The sequence below is a fragment of the Beauveria bassiana genome, assembly GCF_000280675.1.
Source record: "Beauveria bassiana ARSEF 2860 unplaced genomic scaffold BBA_S00025, whole genome shotgun sequence".
NCBI lineage: Eukaryota > Fungi > Ascomycota > Sordariomycetes > Hypocreales > Cordycipitaceae > Beauveria > Beauveria bassiana.
This window is the reverse complement of record NW_007930860.1, coordinates 373,371-401,352: the sequence shown is the minus strand read 5'-3', so window position 1 is coordinate 401,352 and position 27,982 is coordinate 373,371. Positions and strand designations below refer to the sequence as shown.

Genomic DNA, 27,982 nt, shown 5'->3' with positions numbered 1-27,982 from the left:
TTGCTTGTTCCCACACTCCACGTCTTGTACAGTTCTTCGTCCCAAAGAAAGAAATAATAGACACCCCCGCCCGCTGTTGTATCAAGCCACGCACAAGCCTGTGAATTTTGTTTAATTGCCGGGTTGAACCGCGAAAGCACCCATTTCCCCGCTAAAATTAGTAATAATGCTGATTGTCGCCAACCCGCCTCCAGGCGGGAGTGGCTGTCCGTTGTGGTCCGCCTGTGACGGTAAGGCTGTGTGATGCCATCTAGGTACGCTTGTGGCGAATCAAGCGACGGAAGAGAAAGCCAGCGTTACACTGCAGGGCACAAGCTAAAGCAAAGACCTAATGAAATGTGCGTATAAAGGAGAGAGAGAGAGAGAGAGGGAGAGGCCATCTAGAAAGAGTGACGGCTGATGAGGGGCCGGCTGAGTCAGCGAGCCCAGACCCCAACAACACTAGCTAGTATGCAAGTCAACGTGCAGGAGCGTTTTCTAATGCTTTGGAACTTTTGCGTCAATAGTTTCGCATTGTTGTAAATTGTCACTTCAGAGTAGTCGCCTACACTATGCCGTTATGTCGGTTACCCCTTTCCCTGCTCAGCACCTTGCGAGGTACCTTTTCCGGCGGAGACTTTTGCGGTCCGAAAAGGAAGGATCAATGACCTTCCGAATTGGGTCTGAAAACAAAAGCTGTCTCGAACTGAGTCTCTGAGAACAAGGCTATTTCCGAAATCACGTTTGCGTCACGGGACAATGCTCTGACAGTCTGCGGGCTCCATCTACTGACAGACTTTCCCGAAGCCGCAAGCCTCGCTTCACCCCACGCCATATAGTTGCGCATCAAGCTATGCTGTTGACCGTGCAGCACCATGACGCGTGTCAGCCCGGTTTACCGTGTCTCCCGTTTCTCCTTCCATCGACACTTATGTTTGGCGACATTATGGGCCGTAAATCCTCGTACAGGTGGTCTAGAAAGTGGCAACCTCCGTCATCCAAGTCCCACTGATAGGCCTCGAGAGCATCACAATCTATCCTGGACATTGTCTTTTCTTTTCTCTCCTTTCTTGGTTTTTTGGGGGAATTCTGCACCATCTATCCAAGTTTCGCAGCCATGGGCGACCAACATCTATCAGAGGCCGCCGCCGTGGGCTCTGGATACGCGCATTACCCGAGCAACATTCCCGTCGGCTATCGACCACTACTGAAGCAAAGCGCTATGCGGACGTTTGAATGGCGTAGTCAGAAAGAGAAGAATGCAGAGTCCGAGAATTGCGGTCTTGCCTCACCAATTCGTATCCGTGCTGCTTGGTCCATTGTGCTCTCTCAATATTCTGGCTCGAATGAGCCAGTATTTGGAACGACACTAGATACGAATTCATTTGCCAGTCGTCGTCATGTCGTTCCGCTTATGGTCAAAGTGGATTGGCAGTCAAACGTCTCTGAATGGCTGCAGACCATTGCATGGCGCATCAAAGAACTGGAAAACTCAGCTACTCGCGGTCAGGTACAACCCATAACATGTGCGGCGGTTACCGATACCATCCGTTTTAGGAACATTTTTATACTAGAAAATGTAAGCTGGATGGATTTCCTCACGTTTCAGTAGCCTGATGCGCACACATTGCCCTTGAAAAGGTGTTGAGAGAGGGTATGGAGCTAACGAAGCGCAGTGCTCGGCCGGAGCAGACGCCTCGACTGGTGATTATGATGATGATTTCGGCACAGCAATCCCACTTTTAGCAAAGTGTATACTCAAGGCTGAAAACCAAGTCGAGGCTCAGCTTTATTTCGATAGCGAGATTCTTCACCCAGAATTGGTGGAGCACATGCTGCATCAATTTCAGCTGATTGTAAATGAACTTGGTCACGACTACGACCACCTTCAAAGATTGCAGCTTGGAGACTTGAACACGGTTTCTGATCATAGCAAAGCGCTGATTTGGTCCTGGAACTCGAAGCTTCCAGACAAAGTGCACGACTGGATACCAAACCTCTTTTCGCACCAGGTTCTGGCAAACCCTCATCGCACAGCAGTTGACGCCTGGGATGGCAGGTTGAGTTACGCAGAGCTTGATTACAAGTCAACAATGCTAGGAAAATGGCTACTTGTCAACAAGGTGGCTGGAAGCCGTCTGGTTCTTCCCATTTGTTTTGACAAGACGTTTTGGACAACAATTGCGCTTTTGGCTGCGGCCAAGATTGGAGCCACTTTCATAATGATTGACCCGTACCAGCCTCGCGGGCGATTAGCGTCCATTCTGTCGAAATTTGACTACAGCGGAATGCTTGCACGAGCGGATACATTCGAGCTTGCACGGTCGCTGACTTCAAAGCCTGTCCATGTTGTCAACGACGAGCTGCTGGCACAAGGACTGCAGAGCAACGCAGCATCACACCAAGACCTCTATTCAGGGTCAGCTGAAGATCCCCTCTATATAGTCTTCACCTCTGGTAGTACGGGCGAGCCGAAAGGCATCAAGATTTCTCACTCTAACCTATGCTCGGCGGTCAGTCATCAAGCTCGCACACTTGGGTTTGCTGGATCTCGCTCCTTTGATTCGTCATCATACAGCTTCGATGCCTACGTCTGCAACACATTTCACACGTTGCTCACAGGAGGTTGTCTCTGCGTGCCTTCGGAGTACGAGCGAATCAACAACTTGGAGGCAGTTTTGCAACAGATGAAAGTTGACTTGGTGCAGCTCACACCATCTACATCCTCCGTCCTGGATCCCGCCAGCCTTCCACTTCTGCGGACCTTGATACTCACAGGTGAAAAGATTACACAATCGGTACTCGATCCTTGGCTGTCAACCAAGCGTGTGCGCGTCATTAATGCCTATGGGCCGTCTGAATGCACCATAATGTGTGCAGCAAATACCAACATAGCATGCATAGAGGATGCTGCTACCATCGGTCGTGGGCTTGGGGCGAGATTGTGGATTGCCGACGTCAATAATGTTGAGCGACTTGCCCCCATTGGTGCCGTTGGCGAACTGCTTATTGAAGGTCCCATCATCGGACAGGGATATTTGGGCGATGAGAAGCGAACTGCACAGTCTCTTGTCTGTATCGCCGGTGGCTTCCTTTCTGGAATTGCTCCATGCCCCAAAGGGAACCTGTTTCGCACAGGTGATCTGGCCCAATACAATATGGATGGCTCTATTCGCTTTATCGGTCGAGTCGATACCCAGATCAAGATTAATGGCCAACGCGTGGAGATTGGTGAGGTGGAACATCGCCTCACTCAATTCCTGCCTGAAGAATGCACGGCTGTTGTTGAAGCTGTGGAGTGGCCATCTGGAAAGAAGCAATTGATTGGCTTCATCTACAGATCAAACACACGGACCCAGCCCTTGCAGACAATTGTTCACCCTTTGAAGGAAAATTTGTTGACGGTTTTGCCGGCGTACATGATGCCGTCTGCATACTTTCCGCTCAAACATATTCCCAAGACGTCTTCCGGAAAAACCGATCGCAGAACTCTTCAAAAGCTGGCTCTGAACAATCCCAAGGATTTGATCGATGCTTATGCTACTGTCATAAATTCTAAAACCAGACCACTTACTGAAACTGAGATTGTCCTTTGCGCAGTCTGGGCCGAGACTCTTGCTTTAGATGAAGCAATGATTCGATCCGGAGACAACTTTTTCTCTTGTGGTGGTGACTCATTGGCCGCTATTCGTACTGTCGCCGCCTTGAATCGCCAAAAAAGGTTCCGTGTGGACGTTGCAGATATATTCCAGCATCCGCGGCTCTCCGACCTGGCGAAGACGGTCGAGTTGAACGCCGCCAGGGCTAGCTTAGACTCATCATCGGTCATCAAAGCATTTTCTTTGCTACCGTTCTCTCATGATCAAAGTGCTTTACGAAAAGAGGCTGCGACACGTTGTAACTGCCTAGAAACGGATATTGAAGATATCTATCCTTGTTCTCCGGTGCAGGAAGAAATGATTGTTCTCGCATCAAGAAACCCGAAAGGATTCATCACCAAAAGGACTGTGGAGCTACCTTCCAAAGTCTCATTGACGCAGATCCTCTCGTCCGTCAAGAACCTTGCATTGACATTACCCATTCTTCGAACGCGCATTATTGAGAGCTCTGCATGTGGCGAGCGCTTAATGCAGGTTGTCGTCAGGGGTGATATTGTGCACGCGATTCATGCTAGTGCACAAAGCTGCTTACAGCACGAACGGCAGAATGGAATGGGACTCGGTGAACCGCTCTTCAGGATTTCTCTTGTTGATTCACTTGATCGAGGCTGTGTTTCTCTGATAGTCACCATGCATCATGCTGTTTATGACGGCTGGACGCTCAACCTCATATCAGAGGAGCTCTCCCACGCGTGCACTGGTGGGACTACCTCTGGAACTCTCGGATACAAGAGCTTCATTCAGCACATCCAGTCAATAAGCAATGATGCTAGTGCTTCCTTCTGGTCCAAAACATTGAAAAACATCACCACGCGGCATTACCCCCCTTTTCGTGAGCCTGACTACAAGCCAATCTCTACAGCAGTGTTTGAGAAGACAATATCAGGCATCGACTGGAAGAGCCGGAAGGAAGGTATGTCTGCCAAGATTGGCTTCCTGTTTGAGTCGTCAACATTTGGTTTTCGATACAATTTTTGTCTATTTGCTAACACTTTTGTCACAGTAACACCCACGACTTTGGTGCATGCGGCCTGGGCAATGACTCTATCTAGGCTGTCCGGCTCCAACGACGTTGTCTACGGCACCACCCTCCTGGGCCGACAAGCGTCAATGGTAAATATTGAACGTCTTGCAGGCCCGACACTGGCATCTATACCTTTCCGAGCATTTGTTGACTGGGGTACGATGAACATTGCGCAGTTTCTGCGTGTAGTACAGCAACAGATGGTTGACACGATCCCTTTTATGCATTATGGCATCAGAAACATTCAAAAGCTTGGCTATGACGCTGATTTGGCCTGTCGCTTTCGAACATTTATTGTAATCCAACCAGAGCAACGTTCATCGCCGGCCGACATTCTTAAGCTTGGTACAGGTAGCGACGACATTGGCGCCTTTAATTCATACGCCATGATGATGGAGTGCTCCTTGACAGCTGATGGCTGCATTTTGCGCTCAAGCTTTGATGGGAATGTCTTGAGTGATATCAGCGTTCATTCGAGTATAGATGACTTTGCGCATTCGTTGAAGCTTCTCATAGACACGGATCAGTCTGTTCCGCTTGCTCAGTTGCCTATTCTTGGCCATGATGAACTGGAAAAGCTCACGTCTGATAAATGCATGCATGTCGACCAAAACCTCGAAGAGATATCGAAACTGTTCAAACAATCCTGCTTTCATTTATTTTCGGATTCTGACGTGGAACTCGTCGAAACAGCCGACCTCGCTAAGCAGCTTGTTGGGTTCCTCTGCTCAAACCAGACCACCCTAGATGACGCTCTTTTACAAGCGCTGGCAGATGCACAGGCGCAACTTGCTCATAAACTACCTAGACACATGCTCCCAACCAGATTCCTTGCGGTACAGTCGCTACCAAGGAATGAGAAAGGCAGCATTGATAAAAGAAGCTTGGCTGCACTCGTGAATAGTGTACCGATCGATCGCTACATCACAGCGTCTAGTTTGCAGCGAATCAAAGCATTGCAAAGTCAGCCGCCGCAGACGGACGTCGAGATGATGATGCGGGATATTTGGGCCTCGACGCTTGGCATTGCGGCTTCGACTATTGACAGAGAATCATCTTTTCTGCAACTAGGCGGCGACTCTCTGTCTGCAATGAGAGTGATTTCTGCGGCAAGGAAGCAAGGATGCCACTTTACCGTCGCAGATATATTCCGCTCGCCTTGTCTCAAGGATATATCCCGGAAAGTTAGGCTCGAACAAAAAAGCGTCCTCGAGAGTCTGCACATCAAGCCTTTCTCGCTCGTGACATTGGGCGTGGACAAAGAAAAACTCGCTGTTGCGTGCGGGCTGGATCCATCTCTTGTCGAGGATGCTTATCCTTGCAGTCCACTACAGGAAGCAATGATGGCGAAAACGATTGCAAGTCCTGGTGCATACGTATCAAGAGCCGTATTTAAGCTCGATTCCCAGGCCAGCACAATCCGTCTTCGAAACGCTTGGAACACTGTGGCAGCTATTGCACCCATCTTACGAACTCGCATTGTGGAAAGCGATAGATATGGGCTGCTTCAAGTGGTGACAGCTGGTGGTGTCTCATGGACTGAGCACAGAGACAACAGCACCCTTCCCGCCCTTAATATGGCTTTGGGGGAAGCCCTGATGCGGTTTGACCTTGTCAAAAATGACTCTGGCATTTATTTACATTCCATGATACATCATGCTGTTCATGATCGCTGGTCTGCTGCTCTCATCCTAGAAAAGGTCGAACAGGTGTACCAAGGAAAACCTTTGAGCGCCCAGTTACTTCCCTACAACTACTTTATTAGGCACATTTTGCAAGAACAAAGTCAGCAACACGTCGTGCAGGCCTATTGGCGCAGCTACTTTGCGGATCTGGAAGCGCCCGATTTTCCTAGATTGCCAGCAGCGACATATCGACCAGAAGCTAATGGTTTCTGTACGAAGCGTATAAGTGTCCAGTGGCCGGGGCAATTTACACCCACAACAACGTTGAAAGCTGCCTTTGCCTTGATGATATCGCAATATACCGACTCGAATGATGTTTTATTCAACATCACTCTCTGTAATATGCCTGCCCTTGATCGATGATTAGATTGGCACTGCTAACTTTGACCATTTGCAGCGGGCAGACAATCAGGGCTTGAAGGCGTCGATCTCATAGCCGGCCCGACAATCACAACAATTCCACTACGCTCCAAGATAGACAGAAACGCCACAGCGGCAGAATATATGGAGGCCTTGCAAGCCATTGCGATCGAGATGATGCCATTTGAACACTATGGCTTGGCCCAGATTCAACGACTTAGCCCAGAGGCAAAGCGAGCCTGCCAAGCACAAGCGAGTCTAGTTATACAGCCGCCGGAACGTGCTGCGACCAGCGACTTGTTTGGGCTGCTCGTTGATGGTGCTGACGAAAGGGTGGCTAATGAGCAAGCGTTGGCGCTTGAATGCACTCTCTCAGGAGACTCCGAACAAGTTCTCTTGACTCTTAATTTCGATGAGCAGGTTGTGGACCACTTGCAAGCCCGGCGAATGCTCGCGCAGCTGGAACATCTTGTACACGAACTCGGCCGAGTCAACCTGCGCACTACTCGTATTCGCCATCTGGCACACCCAAACAACTACGACCTCGAAGAATTGCACAATTGGAATGCAGCAATTCCCATCAGCAAAAGTACATCTATTCTGGACATGATTGCCGCTCGTGTTGATCAGTCGCCCAACTCAGCCGCGATTGATGCATGGGACATGAGTCTGTCGTACATTGAACTCTACAACATGGCTCGGCAACTGGCATATTTCCTCATTACAAGTCACGGCGCTGGACGAGGTAAAATCGTTCCAATATGTCTCGAAAAGAGTGTTTTTGCACCCGTGGCTATGCTTGCCGTTATTCTCACGGGTGGCGCTGCCGTCACTATGGATGCAGCCCAGCCAACCAACAGACTTGCGGGGATTATCAACGCGGTCGGGGCATCGATTGTTCTGGCATCGCCAGTTACTAGCGACATATTGCAAAGGTCGCCTTCACTCAGCGTTTTCTGTATCGATAAATCCTCAATTCTGGATCTGCCCAATCTACCGTCGAATTTCTCTTTTCCAGTTGTTTCGGACGAGGATCCTCTTTACATCAACTTCACATCTGGAAGCACAGGGTCCCCCAAAGGAGCCATCGTTACGCATGGCAACTATTCCGCCGCAGTGCTGCATCAGGCAGCGCCTTTGGGATTTGATCAGGAGACTCGAGCTATAGACATTTGCTCCTACAGTTTTGATGTCGTATGGGAGTTGTTGATACAGGTGCTTTGCTCAGGCGGCTGTCTTTGCATCCCGTCTGACAATGATCGCTTCAACAACATTTCCAAGGTAATAAAACAATTCAAAGTCAACCTTCTCGATATTACGCCATCGCTGGCCAGAACCTTGACACCTCATACACTTCCCAGTGTGAGGCGCATCATATTTGGAGGCGAGGTCCTGGCTTTGGATGATATTTCTCCATGGGTGCGTTGTGGCGTCCAAGTTGTCAACGCGTATGGGCCATCTGAATGCACCCCAGCTGCGACGATTGCGCGCTACGGAATTGATTTCACAGATGAAATAGCACTTGGTCGCTGTTACGGACTAAACTCTTGGATTGTGAGTTGCGATGGTGGCGACAATCTTCTGCCCATTGGTGCCGTTGGTGAGCTTGTTCTTGAGGGCCCATTGGTTGGCAAGGGCTACCTGAACGATGTGGAAAAGACGGCAGAAGCTTTTTTTTGCGACTTTGCATGGTTGCACCGAGATAATGTTGGGATAAGCTCCGAGGCTTGTAGAAGATTCTACAAAACAGGCGACATGGCAAGATACAACAGCCAGGGTATGCTCATTTTCGAAGGTCGCAAGGATACTCAAGTCAAGATTCGCGGTCAACGAGTGGAGCTTGATGAGATTGAAGTTCAATCAAGGAGAGTTCTTCCTGCAAATATTTCCGTTGTCGCCGAAGTCATCAGTGCGCACGCGACCTCTTTGAACACATCACAAGTGCTGGCCTTGTTCATTGAATACGAGTCTACTTCGAGGAGCCCGTCAAAATCGTCCATCAAAGAGACACTTGCGGCACATCTATCTCAGGCACTACCTGCATACATGGTTCCATCAACTTACCTATTCACAACCATTCCTCGAACAACGTCCGGGAAAGTGCATCGACGACAACTTCGCGAAAAGGCTTGGGCTCTGATGTCAGAGCGATTGGACAAGCAATTGCATAGCATCAACAAGCCCGGCACGCCTTGCGAAAGAACGCTCTCGCGGCTCTGGGCAGCAACGCTAGGAATTGGAGAGGACATTATTGGCCGCGAGAGCAGTTTTCTTGACCTCGGCGGAGATTCACTTACTGCCATTCGTTTGGTTGGAGCTGGGCGACAAGACGGCTTGCCACTGACCGTCGCGCTCGTCTTTCAATTTCCGCAGCTGCGTGAAATGGCCTCGGCCATTACGTGCAAGGAGAAACAGCTACTTGATTGCCAATCTTGCTTGAACAGTAATCAAACCCATCACTCGTCTAGCTTCTCGGCCCTAGAAGAAGACGTGGCGCTACCCAGCAGAGGCAGTGTCGCAGAGGCATTGTCTCTGCCAGCAGAACTCATCACCGATGTACTGCCACTTACCGATTTCCAAAGCTACGCTGTTTCCTGTGCTCTAGATACGCCGCGAACGGAATGGAACTACATCTCCGTGCTTCTTCCGCAGACATGCGACGTGTCGCAGCTGGCACAAATCTGTACCAAACTTACTGAAGCTGTTGATATACTTCGCTGCATATTTGTTCCCTATGGCAACGGAAACTATGCACAGGTATTTCTGTCGCGCTTGGAGCCCGAAATTCAGACAATCTCAACAGCGAATTCTCTTGCCACGCAATGCGAGATTGTTTGCATGGAGGACTGGACAGCCGACATTCCGGCTTTGTCGTCGCTTGTCAAGTTCTTCATATTCAACAACGAGACCATCTCGGAGACACGGCTTGTCGTCAGAATTCCACACGCACAATATGATGGCTTTAGCTTCGGTCCACTCTGTAGAGTCATCCATGCCATTTGCGATAACCGCAGCTTACCACCCCTATGTTCCTTTGCCAGCTACGTCAAGGATATCGAGAATACTTCTCTATCCACATATGTGTTCTGGAAAACCTTGCTAGAAAGTTCCAATCAGCCAACTAGTATATCTATGCAGCGACAGCCACGCCGGGGGCCTAGTAAGCGACATCACGCGCAGTGCCAGGTGTCGGTCGCACGGCTTCCACAGGGCATCACACCTTCCACAATGTTCTATGCGGCATGGGGAATGACCGTTGCTAAGGTGACTGGGACTTTGGACGTCATTTTTGGTCGTGCTGTTTCCGGAAGGGCAATGTCGACACCGGCATCCCGAAGCCGACACGACAATGTCATTGGACCATGCATAAACATCGTCCCGACCAGAATCATGTGCGATCCATCAATCAACAAGGACAAGATGCTTCGCCACCTGCAAGAACAGATCATCGAATCTATTGAACACGAGAATCTGGGTCTTGGAAATATCATGCGCAAGTGCACGCAGTGGGAAGACGATGCCATCATGGGCTCTGTCGTGTATTTCCAAAACTTGGCAAGTGTCAAAATAGAGCCGCCCCCACGCCATGAAAATACTGTACAACTTGAAGCTCTAGCGCTTGAGCGACCAGATCCTCCGGAGCCTCCTCGCTTAGATATTGTACCTCTCAGCGAAGAACGATATGGGCTTGAGCTAATGATATGTAATGAAGAAGCAAGCGGTGCACGGGTGAGGAGTTTACTATCCCAAATGCAAACTTGCTTGCAGGAGCTGCTGCCATGATGTGGTTTGGTTGAGGCAGTTTGTGGACGGTGAAGTGTTTTGTTAGACAACACTGCACAGAACAATCAGCATGTTTTTTTTTTTGCCTTTTAGCTTCTCAATCACATCATTTGCCCAATTTTTTTTTTAGAATTTCGTTTCATAATTGATACACAAGCGCAGCTGCGACGCTAACTGAACATCTGCGCATTCCCAAACAAAATATATGCATCAGGGACTTTAAAGAAAGAAACACTAATGTTAAAGCGTAAAAACACAATTCCTTCCGTAGGGTATTAGGAAACCATGCCCAAATACACACCATGCTTGCGTTGATAAAAACAAAGAAGCCAACATTGAAAAAAAAAAAAAATGAACAGAAAAACTCCTTGCTCCGTACCACCAAATAATGACCGGATCCAAATTCGTGAAATGACTGACCCCTTTTTGCTGCTCCGTATCCAATCTTCGAAAATCTTCAAAATACAAAAACAGAAACGGAAAAAGAAAAAAAAAACACAACCGCTTACATCCCCTGCGGGCCCATCATACCACCCATGCCTTGCATAGACTGCTGCTGCTGCTGATGCTGCATCATGAGCTGCTGCTGCTGTTGCTGCTGCTGCTGAGCCTGGGCTCTCCTCTGCAGGAATAGCTGATTGGCCTGGTTGAGAGAAATTTGCTTCATCTTGTTCATGGCTTCCTGCGGAATGTTCTCCGGCCCACCATACTTTGGCGCAGCTGCTGCGACCATTCTCTGGAAGATGCCTCTGGCGTGATTGCTGAGCTGCAGCTGCATCTGCTGCTGCTGTTGCTGCTGCTGAGGATTCTGGGCCGGCGCAAACTGCATGGGCCCTTGCTGGCCCTGCGGTTGCTGCGCTTGGTGCTGTTGCATTTGTTGTTGCATGGCGGCCATAGCTTGCATGTTCGCGGCGTTGCCGTTCATGACTTGACCGCTCAGCTGCCTCTGCATCGCGTTGCCCATCTGGCCCAGCTGGCCCATCCTAGCCATCTGCGAAAGCTGTTGCTGGAGGTGCGGTGTCATTTGGCGCAGCTGGCCGCCCTGCAGGTTTTGCAGCTGCTGTTGATATATGGCTTGCTGCTGTTGCTGCTGGGGAGTCAGCATTCCACCTTGCTGCTGTTGCTGCTGTTGTTGCAGATGCGCTTGACGTTGTATCGCCTGAATCAATTGCTGCTGTTGCTGTTGGGTCATGGGCTGACCATTCATAGCAGCCATTCCGCCATTCTGCATCGCAAGCTGCTGCTGCTGGAGCAGTCTCTGCTGGACTGTCATCGGTTGGCCAAGCATTGGGTTCTGGGGGCTCATGCCGTGGTTATTAGGCATGCCCATGTTGCCGCCCATGTTGCCACCCATGTTGCCACTAATCTGTGAGCCTTGAGCCATCATATTAGGCGGCGGGCTGGCCTGCGTCATGCGAGGGGTTGAGGCCATGGCTTGTCTATTAATTGGCGTAGCATGCGGCATGTTTGGGGTCGCATTGGGTATGCGCGGAGTACCCGAGGCATGACTCTGCTGACTGCCTCGAGCAGACATGTTATGTGCCATGGGGGCAGACATGGGATTCTGCACAACGGAGGGAGGCCGCGGCGGGCTTCCAGCGGCGCCAGAATTGGAATGTTGCATCGGCGCGCTTCCAACCATTGGCGACGACATATTTTGAGGTGTGCCCTGTCGTATGACGGGCGAGGATGCTGCTTGAGCTTGTGACATTTGCGACGGGAATCTAGCCTGAGCAGAACCGTGCATTCCATTTTGCATGCCAGCGTTACCGGCAGCGCCATTTGGTACCATAGCATTTTGGCTATTGCGCTGGGCCATTTGTGCCGCTTGCTGCGCCTGTGCCGCTTGCTGTGCTTGCGCTTGTGCCTGGGCAGCTTGCTGCGCCTGTGCTTGTGCCTGTGCTTGAGCGTGCGCCTGCGCCTGCGCCTGTGCCTGTGCTTGTGCAGCCTGCGCCTGTGCCTGTGCCTGTCGGGCGGCCAGGGCTTGACGCTGCGCTTCGGCTTGGCGAAGTTGATTCTCCCTGGCCGCAGCAGCTTGTCTAGCACGCTCGGCTTCTGCTCGCTGTGCTGCCGCTTGTTGCTCTCTCTGCTGCTGAAGCCTTTGTTCCTGGAGCCGGCGTTCAGTTTCTTGTTGTTTAAGTCTTTCCTGCTCCTTCTTCTCCGCATGCTGCCTCTTGATGTCCTCGATAACCTTGAAGCGCTCGAAGCGCGGCTCAAAGGTAACGGAACCGTTCTGAGCATCACCGTCTGCACCACTTGTGCCTTGGCCACCAGCGATGCCAGATGAAAGGCGCTCATCCAGGACGAGCATGTAACGCTCGTGGTCTGCAGCTGCGGCTTCGTCTGCGGCAACTTCGGCAATAGTCCGCTTTCTCGTCTTGGGTTGCGGTGGTGCTTCGGCGTGCTTGGGATGAGACATGGCCTCGAGAAGGGCAATCATCTCTTCTACATTCTTGGTCGGAGTCAATATTAATGATGGCATGGTAGCGAGTAAGATTTGCCCCTCTGCAAGGTAGATGTTAGATCCGTCCAGTTCAGTCTTGTCTCTTCTTTGGCGTTTCGCAGGTGGTGGCATCGTATTGACTGTCGGGGTAGGAGGGTTCCCGAGCGACAGGGGTGTTGGTGGTGGTACATAGGTTTCTGGTATGCCTTTCGGGGTTGTGGCCTTGATCATGAGGTCGATATGTAAGCTCTCCGGGGTCGGATGCAGGACGACAGTGAAAACTTTTGGTTTGGCAGCAATTTTGAGCTTTGTCTCCTCTTGACCATTTTCTTCGGACTTTTCGCCTTCTGTCGGCTTTGTTTCTTCCTCTGCTTTCTTAGAGTCCTCGCTCGCGCCCTGTTCTTCCTGCGGAAAGGGAACGTAAGGGGATGGCGTCAGCCACTGGTTATAATTATGAATCGACGCTGGTACTGTTTTGGACGAGGCAGAAGTTGGTCGCGCAACATCCTTGGATTGCGCAGCTGACTTGTGATCGTGAAGTTGGACGATGAGACAGCCATCGTAGAACTGAACTTTAGCTTGAATGAAGTACTCGAGGAGGTCGTGGGGAATGGTACGACTTCGGACGTGCTCAAGGAAGAGTTTCATCGGCGACTTATACGGAAACATGCCATCCTGCCCATCGAATCGGAAATGCGTAGCGTGTAGATGCACGACAAGAGAGGGTGGGTTGCCGGCATGCTTTGAAAGGATATATGAATCGGATACGACTGCGCGATGATTAGCGCGCGAATGGAAGCAAAGCCGAAGAGGTGAGAGAATTACCATATGGAAGCGTTCCTCCGCCATTAGCAGAAGCATCGTCAGACATCGACCCAGTGCGCTTGCCGGCACTATTGCGCGAATGTCTACCGAGGGCTTGCGGGTTTACGTCGCGACGTGCGCGATTGACAGGCCGAACTGTGGGGACCGCAGCTGCACCGCCAGCGGTGCTGGCAGGCGGCTTTGCCGTCACAGCCATCTTCTTGTTTGCGAGGGACGGTGATGATGAAGCCGTAGGATGCGCGACGCCGTTGATGCCGCTGCCTATCGGCGATGGTTTCTTTGTTTTCGTCGCAGGAGTTGGTATAGCGACCGCGGTAGCCGGGGACATGTTTCCTCGAAGCGCGCACCGCGGCCGGCGCTGTGAGCGTGGCGAAACTGCTGTCCACCCGTCGTAGCTCTATCGTAGTGGCCTGTCTATTCAATCAACACGCAAACATCGATAAGTGCGACGCAGTGGTTGACGGATTCGATGCCTGGAGTCGTTGCGATGTGTCGTCGCAAGTCGTTGGAGGGGCCGGCTAGCGTGCTCGGAGATGCCGTCGCGAAGAAAACGAGTGAGGATGGGACGGCGCAATAGTCGTAGATGAAGAAGAATCAGCGTGCATTCCTTGATCTATATCTAGATAGGAGCCAAGAGTCGCAGCAGAACCAAGAGAGTCGTGTGAAGTTGGCCGCCCTGCGAGTGTGGAGTGAGCCGCCTACCCCAATGTAATGAGGTCGATTTGGGAGGGAGATCGCGGCCGGCCAGAAGCGTCACGTGATTTTTTATTACCCTACAAACCATCAGCCTTAGACTCTGCGCCCGTAGACGATGGCTTGCAGATTTTTCAATCCTAAAAATTAAGTTTTACTTAAAAAGTGCCAGAATACGATATTTTCGTTAACTCCGAGTAGTAAATCAGCTGATGGGATGGGCTGTGTTGACAGCTAGTCCATGTAGGCACACGGACAGACTACACGAGACTAAGCCTCTCACGATCTGTGAATCATCTACCTACATAGGCAGTTGATAGATTTCGCACATTAAGCTGTCCATGTTTATGTTGACCTCGTCATAACTAGAAATTTCTTAGCGTGCAGGAACTCTCCCTAGGTTCAACTTTGGACTGTGGTACGGCATCGCAAAACCAAGTCAACAACGTGCTCTGCTGGAGCCATGTGATAGGTTCTGTCCATGTACTCTGACTGTCTCGCAGACAAGACGTGATACATCTGCTAGCTACTTATTGGTCATGTCTGAGGAGACGAGCGACGCATTTTGTCCAGCAGCACGTATCATATCTGAAACTGATTATATTCACATTTACACATCATGCCGTGCCATAACAGTGTACCTGCCCACGGTGCTAAATAACTAAAACTACATAAGCCATATACGAATTCCATTCCACCGAAATCAGTTATTCAATACCATTGACGCGGCGAGCCCAGTCGTCGCTCACGCGCATGCTGTCCACGACAACGATGCCCCTGCCGCGGCCAACACGATCCGGTCTTTGCCACCATTGCTGTGTCTTTGTAGAACGCTCAGCTTCCGACTCGCTATCCGCGAGACCCCCAGAGCCACTCTCGGCACCAACAACAAGCATAATATCCTGGCGAAGCCAAGTCTGCATGTTAGTGATGATGCTGCCACTGTCGCCACTAAGCGACTCTTGCAGGTAGATGATATCTGGCTGCAGGTGTCGCAGAATGTGAACATGGCCGTTGGGGGTGGTGAAGGGAAGAATCATGGTTTCCTTGTCGACAAGGGCAAGAGCCTGCGAGTAGGTGGCATTGAAAGCGGTATTCTCGGTAGAAGCACTACTGGGAAGTTAGCGGAAAGGCCATCAGGTTCATAGGGCTGGACTGGGTAGGCTTACATGGGGTTCTTGCTCTCTTCACCAGGCGTTTGAGCTTGATCATGACCAATGTTAGAGAATGACGAGCTCAGGGACGGCGGCGGCCGGTTACTCGTAGCAGTGTCCAACGCATTATCTTTTAGATTGGGAGCGTAGATGAGAACATATAGCTTGATGCGAGAGAAGTCGTTATGGCGAGGAATGTGAGATAGGATGGACTGTACCCAAATTAGTACTGCACGCCGTCGTCGCGCCAATTTGTACTTACAGCATGCTCATGGAAATCATCGTCTGCGAAGCGGCCCAAGGGGCTATCGGCGGATACAACGACGGCAACAGTACGGCGGCGCCTATCACCAGAGACAGGACCGCGTTCTTTCTTGGCATCGGCTTCCTCAGACCAGACTCTACTATCGTCGGGATACTTATCCTCTTCGCGAATAGAAGCCAGAGTCTTGCCTATGGCGGCACCTGCCGCCGCAACACCAGCGGTGATGGTCTTGCCGGTCGAATCAAAGAACTGCTGAGGGCTAGGGGTCCGGCGCAAGGCACCAGACACTCTAGCGCCCCAGTTGGAGCCGCTGGCCTCGGCTTGCGTTCCATATGCATCGTCTGCGTGTCGAGGGTGCGCGCCGTAGCCCGAGCGCGGCTGGGAGTCGGGGCCGGGACGGGGGCCACGGTCACGGTTGGTTGCGCCGTACGGCGGGTTGTCGCCATAGTCGGCGTTTTCGTAGTCGAGATGCTCGTGCTCCTGGTCAAAGCTCGGGTGGTCCTCCTCCTTGCGCTGACTGAAAGCCCAAGCGACTAATCCTGCGCTGGCGATGGTGACAGTGACGACGAGCGGAACCCAATGGCTCCAGACGCCGCGCCGGCGGTCATTGGGCGAAGGCATGTTTTGAAGCCGAGAAGAAGTCGCATCGCCCACGAGTGCAAAATTTCGGGATCAGATTCGGGCCAAGCCTTGCAAGCTCTAGGCCTTGTCGCGAGACGGGACGAAGCGAGGGAATCGACAGCGGGCGCACTTGATTCGACGACAATGTCTTGGAATGCGCGTATGCTTGAGAGACGGAGCAATATATCCTACTGGTGGGGTTGACATCCGTTTTGGTTGCGGACAAATGGTGGCTGGGGGGTTGATTCAACAATGTCAACAATGTGGAGCAGCCTAGGATGCTTCCCAGCAACGCGCTGCCGCCCGAGGCTATGACGGACCACGGTAAATCGCGTCACTGCGTAGCCACACGCCGGCAATGGCTGGTGGCTGGAGAGCTGCGCCGCTCATAGAGCACGTGATCAGAACGCGCCAGTTGATGTGGCGCTTGCTTCAGCCACAACATTATGCGCCACATCTCAAACCTGACTCTCTTGGTGGGGTGAATATTTGATTCTTAGCTTATGACTCTTCAAACGACGACTGGTGCCGTGTGGCTGTAGACGCGACATAGCTCTTTAGCTTCATTCTGAGGGCGAGTTAGGCTCTCAGAGACGGTGATTTTATATTCTGGCGACTTCAGCCTCTCAGCTGCGGTACGCATCGTGTTCGAGCTTGTCGTCTGCTCACAACTGCCCCTCCACCATGCCGCACTCCGTCTCGAACGCCTCTACCGGGCTGCAAGCTCTGATTCTTTGCGGCCCGGGATCGTCATTCCCGACGTTCACCTCCAACCCCGATGAGAACCCCAAGGCGCTGCTACCGATTGCCAATAGGCCAATGGTCTGGTACCCTATCGACCTCTGCTATCGGACTGGTGTGTCAAGTGAGTACTGCGATGAGGATGCCAACACATCATAACTCACAGTCATTCAAAGTCTGGTCAAACTGACACCAGCACAGAAATCACATTGATTGGCCCACCCTCAGCGGCTAAAGCTCTGAAGGCTGCCATGGGCACAAACCCGCATCTCACTGGTCTGCCAATGCCTAGACCGGAGATTGTCTGCCCAGCAGATCTTACACAGACGACAGGCACAGCCGAAATTCTACGGCTTCCTGAGATTATCAACCTCATCACCGGCGACTTCATTGTGCTACCCTGCGATCTTGTTTGCGAATTTGGCGCCGAGCAGCTCTTGCAAGCCTGGATGGTCAAAGCAGCCAGCGCCACCGATCTCCTCGGCGCCAAGAGCTTCTCAAGTGGCAGCCGAAGCCGCCACAGCGGTGGCATCGGTGTCTGGTACGAAACCAAGAATAATGTCACGGTAAAAGGCGAGGAGACAGATTTTGTTGCGACAACTACGCTACCCCAGTCTGCGACTATGCCCCCGAAAGGCTCCATCTTGGCCAATGTCTCTCGCGTGGTATTAACGATGCCTACTGATGCACTCAACGATCGGATGGAAGAGCGCAAAGCGCTGGCCCTCCGCCATGGCCTTTTGAGAGCCAATCCCCGCATCCGCATGCTCACAACACATCGAGATGCCCACATTTATATTTTCCCTCGCTGGGTTCTGGATTTCATACAGGCCAACGACAGATTCGAGAGCATAGGCGAGGACGTTGTCGGCTGGTGGGCCAAGGCCAGCTGGCAAGAAGGACTGGCCGAAAAGTTGAAGATTATGGAGACTTGTAAGGGTGACTCTGCGGATGATGGAGAGTCAAACCCCGACAGCGACCGAGGAAGTACTGATCACAAAGCGTCGGGTTGTTTGCTGAATTCTGGTGACGAGTCATCGAGAACAGCACGTAGCTCCTCAGAATCTGTCCCCCCAATGATTGCCTACCTTCATTCGAATAAAACCCAGGAAGCCGGCTCGATTATCCGCCGTGTCGATACAGCGCAGCTTCTCCTAGCCATTTCTCTGCAGCTTGCTAAGCTTCCTTCGCTGGAAGAGACGGGACCCGATGCTGCCTCTCCGTTTGCGCACCCTCGTAAGGTCGCATATCCCGAGGGCGTTAAACCTAGGACGACCATCACCAAGGCCGACAGTCTCATTGCTGAAAATGTGACTGTGGAGGAAAAGACGTCGATCAAAGAGTGTGTGATTGGCGCTGGCTGTCAGATCCAGGAGGGTGCCAAGCTGTCGCAATGTCTGCTGATGGATGGTGTGGTTGTCGGAAAAGGATGCAAGCTCACCAAGTGTATCCTGGGTAAGCGAAGCGTGATTGGTGATGGTTCCGTTCTTACAGACTGCGAGGTCCAAGAGAATCTCCTCGTCGAACCAAGAAGTAAGTCGGAACCTCGATACTCTGAAGGAATACAATACACTGGTATATGGGAAACTGACCTTTATCTACAGCCGAGGACAAGGACAACAAGCTTATGAGCTCGGAAGGATTGGAGGCTACGGAGGCCGAAATGGAGGAAGTCTTGGGGCATGCGGACGACGCCATGGATACTGTATAATGAGAAAGGGCCGGCGCACTAAAAAGCAACAATTCATCGGGCAAGTAGGTCATTGATGTCTACGTGCCCATTCCTTTTCGATTATCCACTATTCCGTGAACATTTCTTGCGCAGTTTCTTTCCAACACTGAAAAGAAGCTCTCGAGTACAAGGTAGCTAGGTCCGGAGGCGACTCAGTGTAGCGGACCAAATGGCAGCCTCTCCTCCGCAACGCCATCTATCAATCGGATGTTGCATCGACTGATACAACTGCCCGAACCGGCCTGGCACATACTAACGTGATTTTGCCCTTGGACGGGCGCAATTAAACACACAAGGGTGAACTGATCAATTAACTAGGAGCTGCAGCTGCGATCAATTGCCAATCCGGGGCCGTGAGATCGGCAAGTCGGGCCAAGTGCTTGATCCAGCCATTGCGCAACGGCATAACTGCGCTGCACATCTCTGAACGAGCTTTCTGCAAGCACGGCCATTGTATGTCCCATCCCGTCCCCTCGGCAATCTTTTCCCTCTTCCGGAAGGGAGGGCGTGTTCAAAATATGACAAGATGTTTTGCGGGCGGCGAGCGGCCGAAGAAGCGTAGCATTTCGTTTGACGCGGCATCCCTCGGGGAAGCGACGGCGAAAAGCAATCGTTCGCTTGCGAAAAGGGCAAGCCCTTGGGCAGAGACAATGAACCGCATCTCGCAGGCACGCCATTGTCGGGTATAATATTTACTGCGCTGACCGGGGGGGTAGCCAAAAATAGGTTGCAGCGAAAGCCTGCGGAAAACTTGATATTTTTTCCTCACGACGGGACAAAACCCCCGGCCAATGGCTCTTGTACTGCAAAACTGTTTTATCAGTTTGCTTCTGACAGTTTTATCTGAAATGCAGCAGCAGAGAGTTGTCCCGTCTTTTGTTTCTTTGCGGAACCAACGCTACTGCAAAGCTGTCTAGTTTGCCTTTTTTGTGCAGTCTTGGGTCTGAGTTTGGACGTTGAAGCAGGGAGGCGGAAGTGGTTCGGCAAGCTACAAAAAATTGCAAGTGGTTCATCCATCAGGGGTTTTATTTATTTATTTTTCCCTTGTGTGTCTGTTCAGGGCAGTCCACAGGCGAGGCCTTTTTTTTTTATGTCTCTTTACTAGTTATCTCGTCGTTTTGTTTTTATGGCGCGATCGATTTTGAGTAGTTTACACAGAATGGTAAACCCCCCAGCACCCCGGGTATACCACTTGCCGAATGACGTCGCACCCCAACTACATAGTTATACCCCCTGGCGACGGCTATTAATTGCAAGGAGCATCTTCTTAGCGCTTTCGCCAGTGAGCCTGTAAGTTCTGATGCGGCCCTTCGACGGCGCAGACGACCCTCGATGCGTAGCCGAGTTTTGGAGGGACGCCGCACCGCATCGCACCGCCGTTTACTTGCTTTTTTCTCCCTTTCCCCTCTTTCCAACATGTCACCAAAGAAAATACCATTCTGGTGCGATATCGAAATTGTTCTTTAGCTGCTCAGCTACCAAAGGAAAAAAGGGCGGGGGGTTCGTTGTGGCTTTGCCCAAAGTTTCTCGAACGACTTTCTTGATTCCGCGGGGTGGTAGCGGAGCACTCGATGCCGAATGCCCGATAATCAGCAGACTCTGATCTCACTAACTATAATCGGACGAACATGCGCCTGATAAGCGGCTATTGTGCCCGGGCAAAGTACTGCCATACCAAGCTGCGATGAGGACGCCGCTGGACTTTGGGGAACATGATTTCAAAGCATATCGGCAGGCGCACTGACACGCGTCTAGCCAATGAGTTGTGCTATCGGTAAGTGTTATCAACAAAAAACTGACTATCCAATCGAAATAGGTTCTTTTGTTTTAGAATTCTTGACCGTTTGAGTTATTTCCTCGATTTTGCGGTTTCAATCTTTCTTTTTGTGCGACAAGGATCTGCCAATGCGGATTGCCGGCTGTCCCAATCCGCGTGAGACAAGTACAGGCAGAATACTGGGCGAACTGCGCCCCAATGCCTTTATAACTTTTACCATCAAGACCAATAGAAGACTGAATAGCAATCATATGATTGCAATTCAACATGATGCCATGATAAGTCGCCTTGTGCGGCGTGGCTGCGCTTGCACGACCGACGCTGAGCCTAAGCCGGACTTATAGAAGCTGCCTGCCGGAACAAATGGTGCGATACGGGCGCAGCGCCACCTCTTCTGGGGGAAACTGGGGTACTGAAAAAACCCCTATATCAATAAAAGGAAAACTATAAGTTCTCTCACCTTGGCCGAAACTGGCCAAGGAAAAAAAAAAAGTTCCGTAATGGTCTCACAGTGGCTAGAGTCACTAGTTAGTTCAACGGATTTGAAGCAATGGGGAAGACTCAGACATGTTGCATGCCTCTCTCACCGGGGGGGCATCAACTCGGCCGGGTCGACTTTGGCCTGGTTTTGATCGAGGAGGAACAGTGCTAGGGCTTTCGGTGAGCACACCATATGGGTTGCATTAGCTCTGCAACGGCTGCGCACATTTTGAAAAAAGAAGAGCCGGGCGGGAACAGCAAAAAGAATAAAAAAAAAATATATAAAAAGAAACATTTGCAGTCGCATCGCAGCGTCTGATTTTTTTTTGGGGCTGTACCGGCCCGCTTGACATTTCCTGCACGCTGGGCCAACTTTTTGGTCATACGGCTCATCTAAACAAACCAACTAGTTTGGCCGCCAATCTGGGGTAAAAAAAGAATAAAAGAATTAAAAAAAATCAAAAATCAAAATCCAGCAATTTCTTCCGTCGATCAAAGATGGTGCTAGTAATTAATGTATTTATCCTATGATGGGGCATAATATTCCCATATTTTCTCCTTTCGCATGCCCGGCCACACACACAAAAAAAAAAAAGAGAAAAAAAAAAAAGCCCATGCTCCAAGACAAACGCTCGGCCGCAACGGCCGAAAGCCAGGGTCAGCTGCATGATCAAGACCGGCAAGCGGGTGAGAGAGGCAGGAGAAGGAGAGATGGAGGCGCAATGTTTCGTAGAAGACTTGGAAGAAGGAGGCACCCAGACAACGTTGACATGAGACATGTGAAACATGGAGGAACACCATGTCGCCCGTAGGGGAGGGGAGGGGGGGTGGATCAGAGATCAGCGGACATCGTAGATGGACGAGGATATGCCTGTTTGCTGTCCAGACTTGTCCTATGTTTGAAGCTATATATTTCTCGCGGCAGCCTTTGGATGCGAGCGGAGATTTTATTGTGTCGATCGGGGCCGCTGAGTGCTTTGCTAGGCAACGAATATGGTAAGAGTATATATACACTCCGCCCACAAAATGGTAGTTTATTGGCCTCAACAAACTTTTCCATGGCGAAAGAAGGTAGGATTTGTACGTGCTTTCTCTGTAAAACACTATGGAGAAAGTGTCAAAAAGGAGATTAACAAGTTTCCAAAGTCGTCAAAGACGTTTTGCTCGCCCGGGGGGCGGGGGAGAAGAGAGAGTCTCATCGGACTTGCGTATGTACATGCGTGCAGGTGCAGCAAGTGCAGGGGGGGAGCAATCAATCGACCCAAAGCTGTGGGTTCCCCCGATCGCTCGACCAGGGGTTCACGACTATCTGTGTGTGTGTGTGTGTGTGTGTGTGTGTGTGTGTGAGTGTTTGTCTGTGTATGTGTGTGTGTGTGCGTGGTGTGGGTGACTGTGTAAGTCGGCGTCGACTATTTGAAAAGACTCCAAACCCCAATTGCGCATGAGGAGGGGGGGGGGCGTGTGCATCTCTAGATACTGATCAGTTGGGGGGGGGGGGGGGCACCAATGTAGTAAGCCGCAAAAGAAAACAATTGCGTGTTGAACTAGTTTTGGGAGGGCGCAACGACGAAAAAAGCTGTGTATAAGCCTTGATGCGTCCGCTTTAGTCCAAAGGCAACCCTCTTTTAGAGAGCAAAAGAAGGGGAAAAAAGAAAAAAAAAATTGATTAAAAGAATAATAATCAACCCCTCCAAGGCTCAACGTACTGGTGCAGCTGAAGCTTTACACCTTGAGAACCCCGCCACACCTGACCTTGTCTGATTGCGATGATGCTAGTGTTGATTATTTATGTGATTAATCACTTTCAACCAGCTCATGATGAGGGGAGGGGAGGGGAGGAGGGGTTCCGTACGTAAGACGCAAAAGTTCAAAGTCGTTGCTTTTCGAAAACCTAGTTTCGGGCTTCAGCAGCGGCGATTAAGCACAAAATCGTATTTTTCTTATGTTGTGCAGCGAGATATGAGTCGAACGATTTTTATTTCCCCTGAATTATTTCTCCGCAGTTGTCATTGGGTGCGGGCGGACGGGCGGGAGGGCGGAAGCGAGATGACTAAAAAAAAAAAGAGAGTTTTTCGTTTGGACGCAGCCAAGGCGGATAACGTCCTCTCGTACGATGATGGTGACCGGAGACTTTTTTTTGGCCTTCACTTCGGAGAAGAACATCCGTATCGCAAAAAAGGCTTTGTGCATTATACTCCTATCAAGAAAAGAATAGATCGAGCCAAGTAGGTGCGGGGTAGGGGAATTTGTTGCCCTTTGCTCTGTTGGTTGACTCAGGCTGTGAACCAAGTTTTTCCATGGGTTGACTTGGTGTTGCTCAATTGTGAAAAGTGACCTGAGGAATTGAAGTGGTTCCCCGCCAGGCACCAGTAAAACAAAGAGGCAACTTTGACTGGTAGCGTCGTATGCGAAGACGATCTCGGGTTCCTGAATTTCTAGTCATTATGATAACTTTGTTTGTATGGGCCACGACCCGTATGACATGACGCCTCTTGGTTTAGCGGAGTATCAGTTTCTTGGCCGAGTGTGGTCTTGCAGTGGCAAACAAACGCACAACTGCCACTGCAACTGTTTTGCCCGGGTCAATCAGGACACAGCTGAAAAAGCTCGATTGAGTTGATTTTGCCAAAAGTAGGCGGAAAGGATCGGCATATCCCTGTGTTGCATTGGTCGCCCGTTCTCCAGCATCGGAGTTAGCTGGCCAAGGGAAAAACAATCCCATCATCGTTCAGCCAAAACTGCCATCCGACCCCCTGCAAAGCCTCGGTAGCATCTTATCGGTTGGGGTATTCTGTATTCCGAGTGCAACCTAGTTGGTGAGACTGAGCTCCTTGGGTTCTGGGTCGTTCGAGTTCAAATATGGGTATCAGAAACCCGAGAGACTTTTGCGCGCTGCTCGTATCAAAACATCCCTCGGTGCGGAGAAAGAACTCTGCTCTTCTTCTGTGGGCATGCATCGGAACATATGCTGCGAAAGCAACAAGTTTACTGATCTGGAACTGCTTTTGCCTTTGCTCTCTCCCTTGTGCAGGGCGGGCGGTGCGATAATCAATAAACAGAAACCCCATCATCACGCAACTTTTTGGCATGGCCCGGCCCTTGGCGGAGTGATCTGCTGCTGCGTTTGCGTTTGTGTCTAATTAAAGTAAACAAGATGATTTCGACAGTTTAGTTTTTTCCCGTATCTGTGTCCCCCTCGCAAAAGTGGTGATGATATTCTTCATTGATCCGTGAAGCGCGTTTGTCGTTCTTGTGGTCTCGTAAGGGTGGCTGCCAAGCCGCATAATTCACCCCTGGCTTGCTTGGGCGGGCTTGCCATCAGGGCAATGGCTCAGTCGAAGTCAACAGACCCCGCTGAGAGTTGCACTGAAAAAGGAAACAAGAAAAGAACGATAAAGAAAAAGAAAAACAAAAGAGCCGCTCCATCGTGCCGAGATAATTTTCCCTAGTCAGTCTCGTGGCCTCTGTCTTGTCAACTAGTTTGAGCCTTTCAGCCAGGCCGGGATCCCTGTCCGACAAAGACGCGACAGCCGACATCTGGTGACATCGATGCCTGTCTGTCTGTCTGCCTGCCTGCCTGCCTGCATGCCTGCAAAACGTCGAGGCAAGCTCTCTCTCTCTCTCTCTCTCATCGGTAGGTAGCTAACCCATGAAGCATACCCTGGCAACGAGCAGCAACGCCACACCGGTGGTGGGATTGCTCGGTAATGGCCGTGCCCACATGGCGCACGGCGGCCCCAAAGTCTCCATTCGGGTAACTGGGAAAGGCGACAACATTGACAGTCATCTGAGAGAATAATCAAGGTCTTCTCTGTCCAGGAACCCGTTTCTCTCGGCCTCGGTATCCAGCCACTTCTCGCAATTTGCAACCCGAGCTCCCGACTGGTTGTATGTCGGGGCTTTTGTTGCTTGCGCGCGTCGCGCCAAAAAGCAACTGGGGTATAGGCAAACGGTTAGAGTTTCGCTAGTTGCATTCGGAAGCCGACCCGCCCGAGGTCACCATATTAAAAAAAAAGAATTAAAAAAAAAGATATACAGCCATTGGAAATGGATCGGCGTCCCGTCACCGGCTTGGCTGTGGAAAAAGATTTCAGTTGAAATGATTTTTGAAAATGGGGGGAGTGTGCCAAGTTACTTTTGCATTGGCAGCATTGACAAGCTGTCATGAAGCGCCGAAATGACGTCCTTGTGTGTGGATAGACCCTGAAGAAATTCCAATCATTTTTTTTAAAAAAAATAAAAAATAAAAAAACGAGGTTTCAAGGTGGTTGGTTGCATGGTGCAAATCGGTGCTATTGTCCGCCGTATTTCCCACGTTACATATTCTTAAGCTGGTCTGTTCTTGTCCTATCAACAGGGTCATGAAGCAGGGGACCCCCCGGGCAAGCATTGAGCCCTGTTGGATCTGACATGTGTTCTTGGCTCGGCGCAGTGCGACTGTGGCTGCATACCCATGTTTGTCAGTTTTTTTTGGGTAAGGTGAATGAATATTGATTCTTGGATTGTGGCCCTTTGAAAGTGATGCAGAGCAGAAAAAAATCGATAAATTGATACATCGATAAAAAAGACGAGACGTCTTGACAAGCGAAATTGCCAAAAAAGGGATCTCCCACTATTTGAACCACCGTAAAAGCTGCCCTTGCAAAGGGGCCGCTAAATCAGAACGAGCAAGGCGGTTCTTTCCCCCTTTAGGTACAATATTCAGGCAGACGCAGAACTTGCCCGACAACGTGCATGTACAGTCATCAGTATCTCTGGGGAAGTAGGAAGGGGGGGGGGGGGGGGTCATTAACAAAGACTTGGGTTCGCCCTCGCATCTTTCGGCCCGGTCAAGTAGACTTGCGTCGACTTGGAGGGTAATCAGATAACTAGTTAGCACACCAACTAAAAAGACCGTATGTACTTGGTAGTGCGCAGATGGATAGCCATCCAAGTAGTTCCCGTTCCGTTGGTTCCTGAGAATATGGGACGGGCCAAGGTCGCACGGACCATCTTCGTACCGTTTATCCGTGGATTGGTGGGACTTTTGCATACTCGGGTACGCTTCAAAAACTCTCAACTTATATACATTCTTACTTGCGGGAGGAAAGACCCGCGAAGTGCCGCCGTGGTGGTTCAGCATCCCTTCTTTATTAGTGGGGGTGAGATACAAATTCCGCGCTGACCCAGGAACAAAAGTTTTTTTTTTTTGGCCAAATCAAGAAAATATTTCCCAAAATGATCATACAAGAAAAATAAAAAAAGAGCCGAGGAATTTTGTACGCACCACCGATGGCAAACATGCACCCTCTGTCGGGAGGGGGGGAAATGCGGGGCTTGCCGCAGCCCGGTAAAATGCAATCGCGACGGCTTTGATCACGCCAAAAGTCTGGACAATGGAGGATGACGTTTGGCTGGAGGCGCAGTTTACCTGATGACCTCTTTTGTGGCGCAAAGAACAGCTGGACAGGCAAGAAGAGTTGGACGTTTCTGAAACTACTTTGCCGATGTTGTCTCACTAGTAGTGCGCGGTTCTTGTCGCCGGCGTTTTGGACGCGGACATTTGGCCATTGTCTGCATTCCAGGGCAAAAGCACGTCGTTTCCACGACGGCCGGAGCACGCCGCCGAGGGGATTCCAGTGTGCGGTGTATTCGCCTTTTTAATAATGTGCACAAACTTTGAATTCCCGATCTTTGACGGCGTTGAACCACGTAGATCTGTCAACAGATCAGGCCAGATTGAATACACAGAGGACCCTATAGAGAGCAATTATATTATATAGTTTGTGCATTCTCAGTAGCCAAAGGTTAATTTGTTTGGTCCACTGGCAAACACGTAAATTGTCTCTACAGTCAAGTCATCCTTGAGCTAGTTTACTGTGTAGAGACTGCTCTAGATGAGGTTGTCGCAGTATGACGCGATGGCCATGTCATGGTCTGGCCATTGGCGAGTCTGAATTTCGGCTTCCGTGTCCGAAGCACGCCGTATTAACTCGCCAGTTGCGTTTGTGTGTGGGTGTTGTCTGATGATGGAGCAGGCACACAAAACACACAGACCTTGGCAATTCAGCAGCCTCGGTTACATAGCTGTGGCTTCCACTAGTTCAATCTTGTCCCTCTTGGCTTGCTCAATAAATTTATGAGGGAGAAAAAAAAAAACCACAGACAATGACGTGCAAAAGACGATCAAATAGCGTCGACGTCTGGCGCGGCATGCCGTGGATAGACGGCCTGTGGCCGAGTCTTGTTGCTTTGCCCGGAGCGTTTGTGCTCAATTATCCCGGCTAGGTTATGCTGCCTAACAGTGGAACCCTACGTGGTCGGCAGCAGATCCACGACACAAGCAATATGGCCTGATGTACGGAGGGCGGGAGATCTATATAGACAAGGGCTCTGCTATAGCAGGAAGCTTTTCTTGATGGTATTGTGACAATCGTATCTTGGCAAGGCCGTTAAGAGCTGGGGGACAGCTGTGATATACTCGCCGAGGCCGACATATAAGGTCGTACATGATGAACAGGGGGGCAAAATAGGAGGAAGATGCAGGAGAGGCGTCAGCTCTGTGCCATGCGGGCGAGTAGCAGCAGGGACAGGGGTCCTACAAAACTCTATTTGGGGAGCCTTGTTAATTTATTTGAACGCCATGATGGGACACCTTCAACACTGGTACGGAATACCATTTCGGGACATTGGTCAAGATGTTGCAGAAAAAAAAAAGAGAAAAGAAACACACACACACACACACACACACACACACACAACAAATAAGTAAAACTTACCAA

At 50.7% G+C, this 27,982-nt stretch overlaps 4 protein-coding genes across 4 annotated transcripts; 2 read left to right on the top strand and 2 right to left on the bottom strand.

Annotated features, from left to right (window-relative positions):
- Positions 1 to 1,096: 1,096 nt before the first annotated feature.
- BBA_07548 (nonribosomal peptide synthase) lies at positions 1,097 to 10,362 on the top strand (the record flags this gene model as incomplete). Its single annotated transcript, XM_008602645.1, has 5 exons — positions 1,097 to 1,489; positions 1,656 to 4,551; positions 4,642 to 6,558; positions 6,745 to 10,268; positions 10,324 to 10,362. 5 exons carry the CDS (start codon positions 1,097 to 1,099, stop codon positions 10,360 to 10,362), a joined length of 8,769 nt encoding a protein of 2,922 aa, XP_008600867.1.
- A 633-nt stretch (positions 10,363 to 10,995) lies between these two features.
- On the bottom strand, positions 10,996 to 14,086 carry BBA_07547 (SAGA complex subunit Spt20; the record flags this gene model as incomplete). The annotated part of the gene is made up of 2 exons (XM_008602644.1): positions 10,996 to 13,703; positions 13,759 to 14,086. 2 exons carry the CDS (start codon positions 14,084 to 14,086, stop codon positions 10,996 to 10,998), a joined length of 3,036 nt encoding a protein of 1,011 aa, XP_008600866.1.
- Positions 14,087 to 15,158: 1,072 nt separating this feature from the next.
- Positions 15,159 to 16,491, bottom strand: BBA_07546 (peroxin Pex22-like protein; the record flags this gene model as incomplete). The annotated part of the gene is made up of 3 exons (XM_008602643.1): positions 15,159 to 15,561; positions 15,621 to 15,817; positions 15,868 to 16,491. 3 exons carry the CDS (start codon positions 16,489 to 16,491, stop codon positions 15,159 to 15,161), a joined length of 1,224 nt encoding a protein of 407 aa, XP_008600865.1.
- A 684-nt stretch (positions 16,492 to 17,175) lies between these two features.
- BBA_07545 (eukaryotic translation initiation factor EIF-2B subunit 3) lies at positions 17,176 to 18,943 on the top strand (the record flags this gene model as incomplete). Its single annotated transcript, XM_008602642.1, has 3 exons — positions 17,176 to 17,356; positions 17,434 to 18,765; positions 18,837 to 18,943. The coding sequence occupies 3 exons, from the start codon at positions 17,176 to 17,178 to the stop codon at positions 18,941 to 18,943; spliced, it is 1,620 nt and encodes a 539-aa protein (XP_008600864.1).
- Positions 18,944 to 27,982: the final 9,039 nt, after the last annotated feature.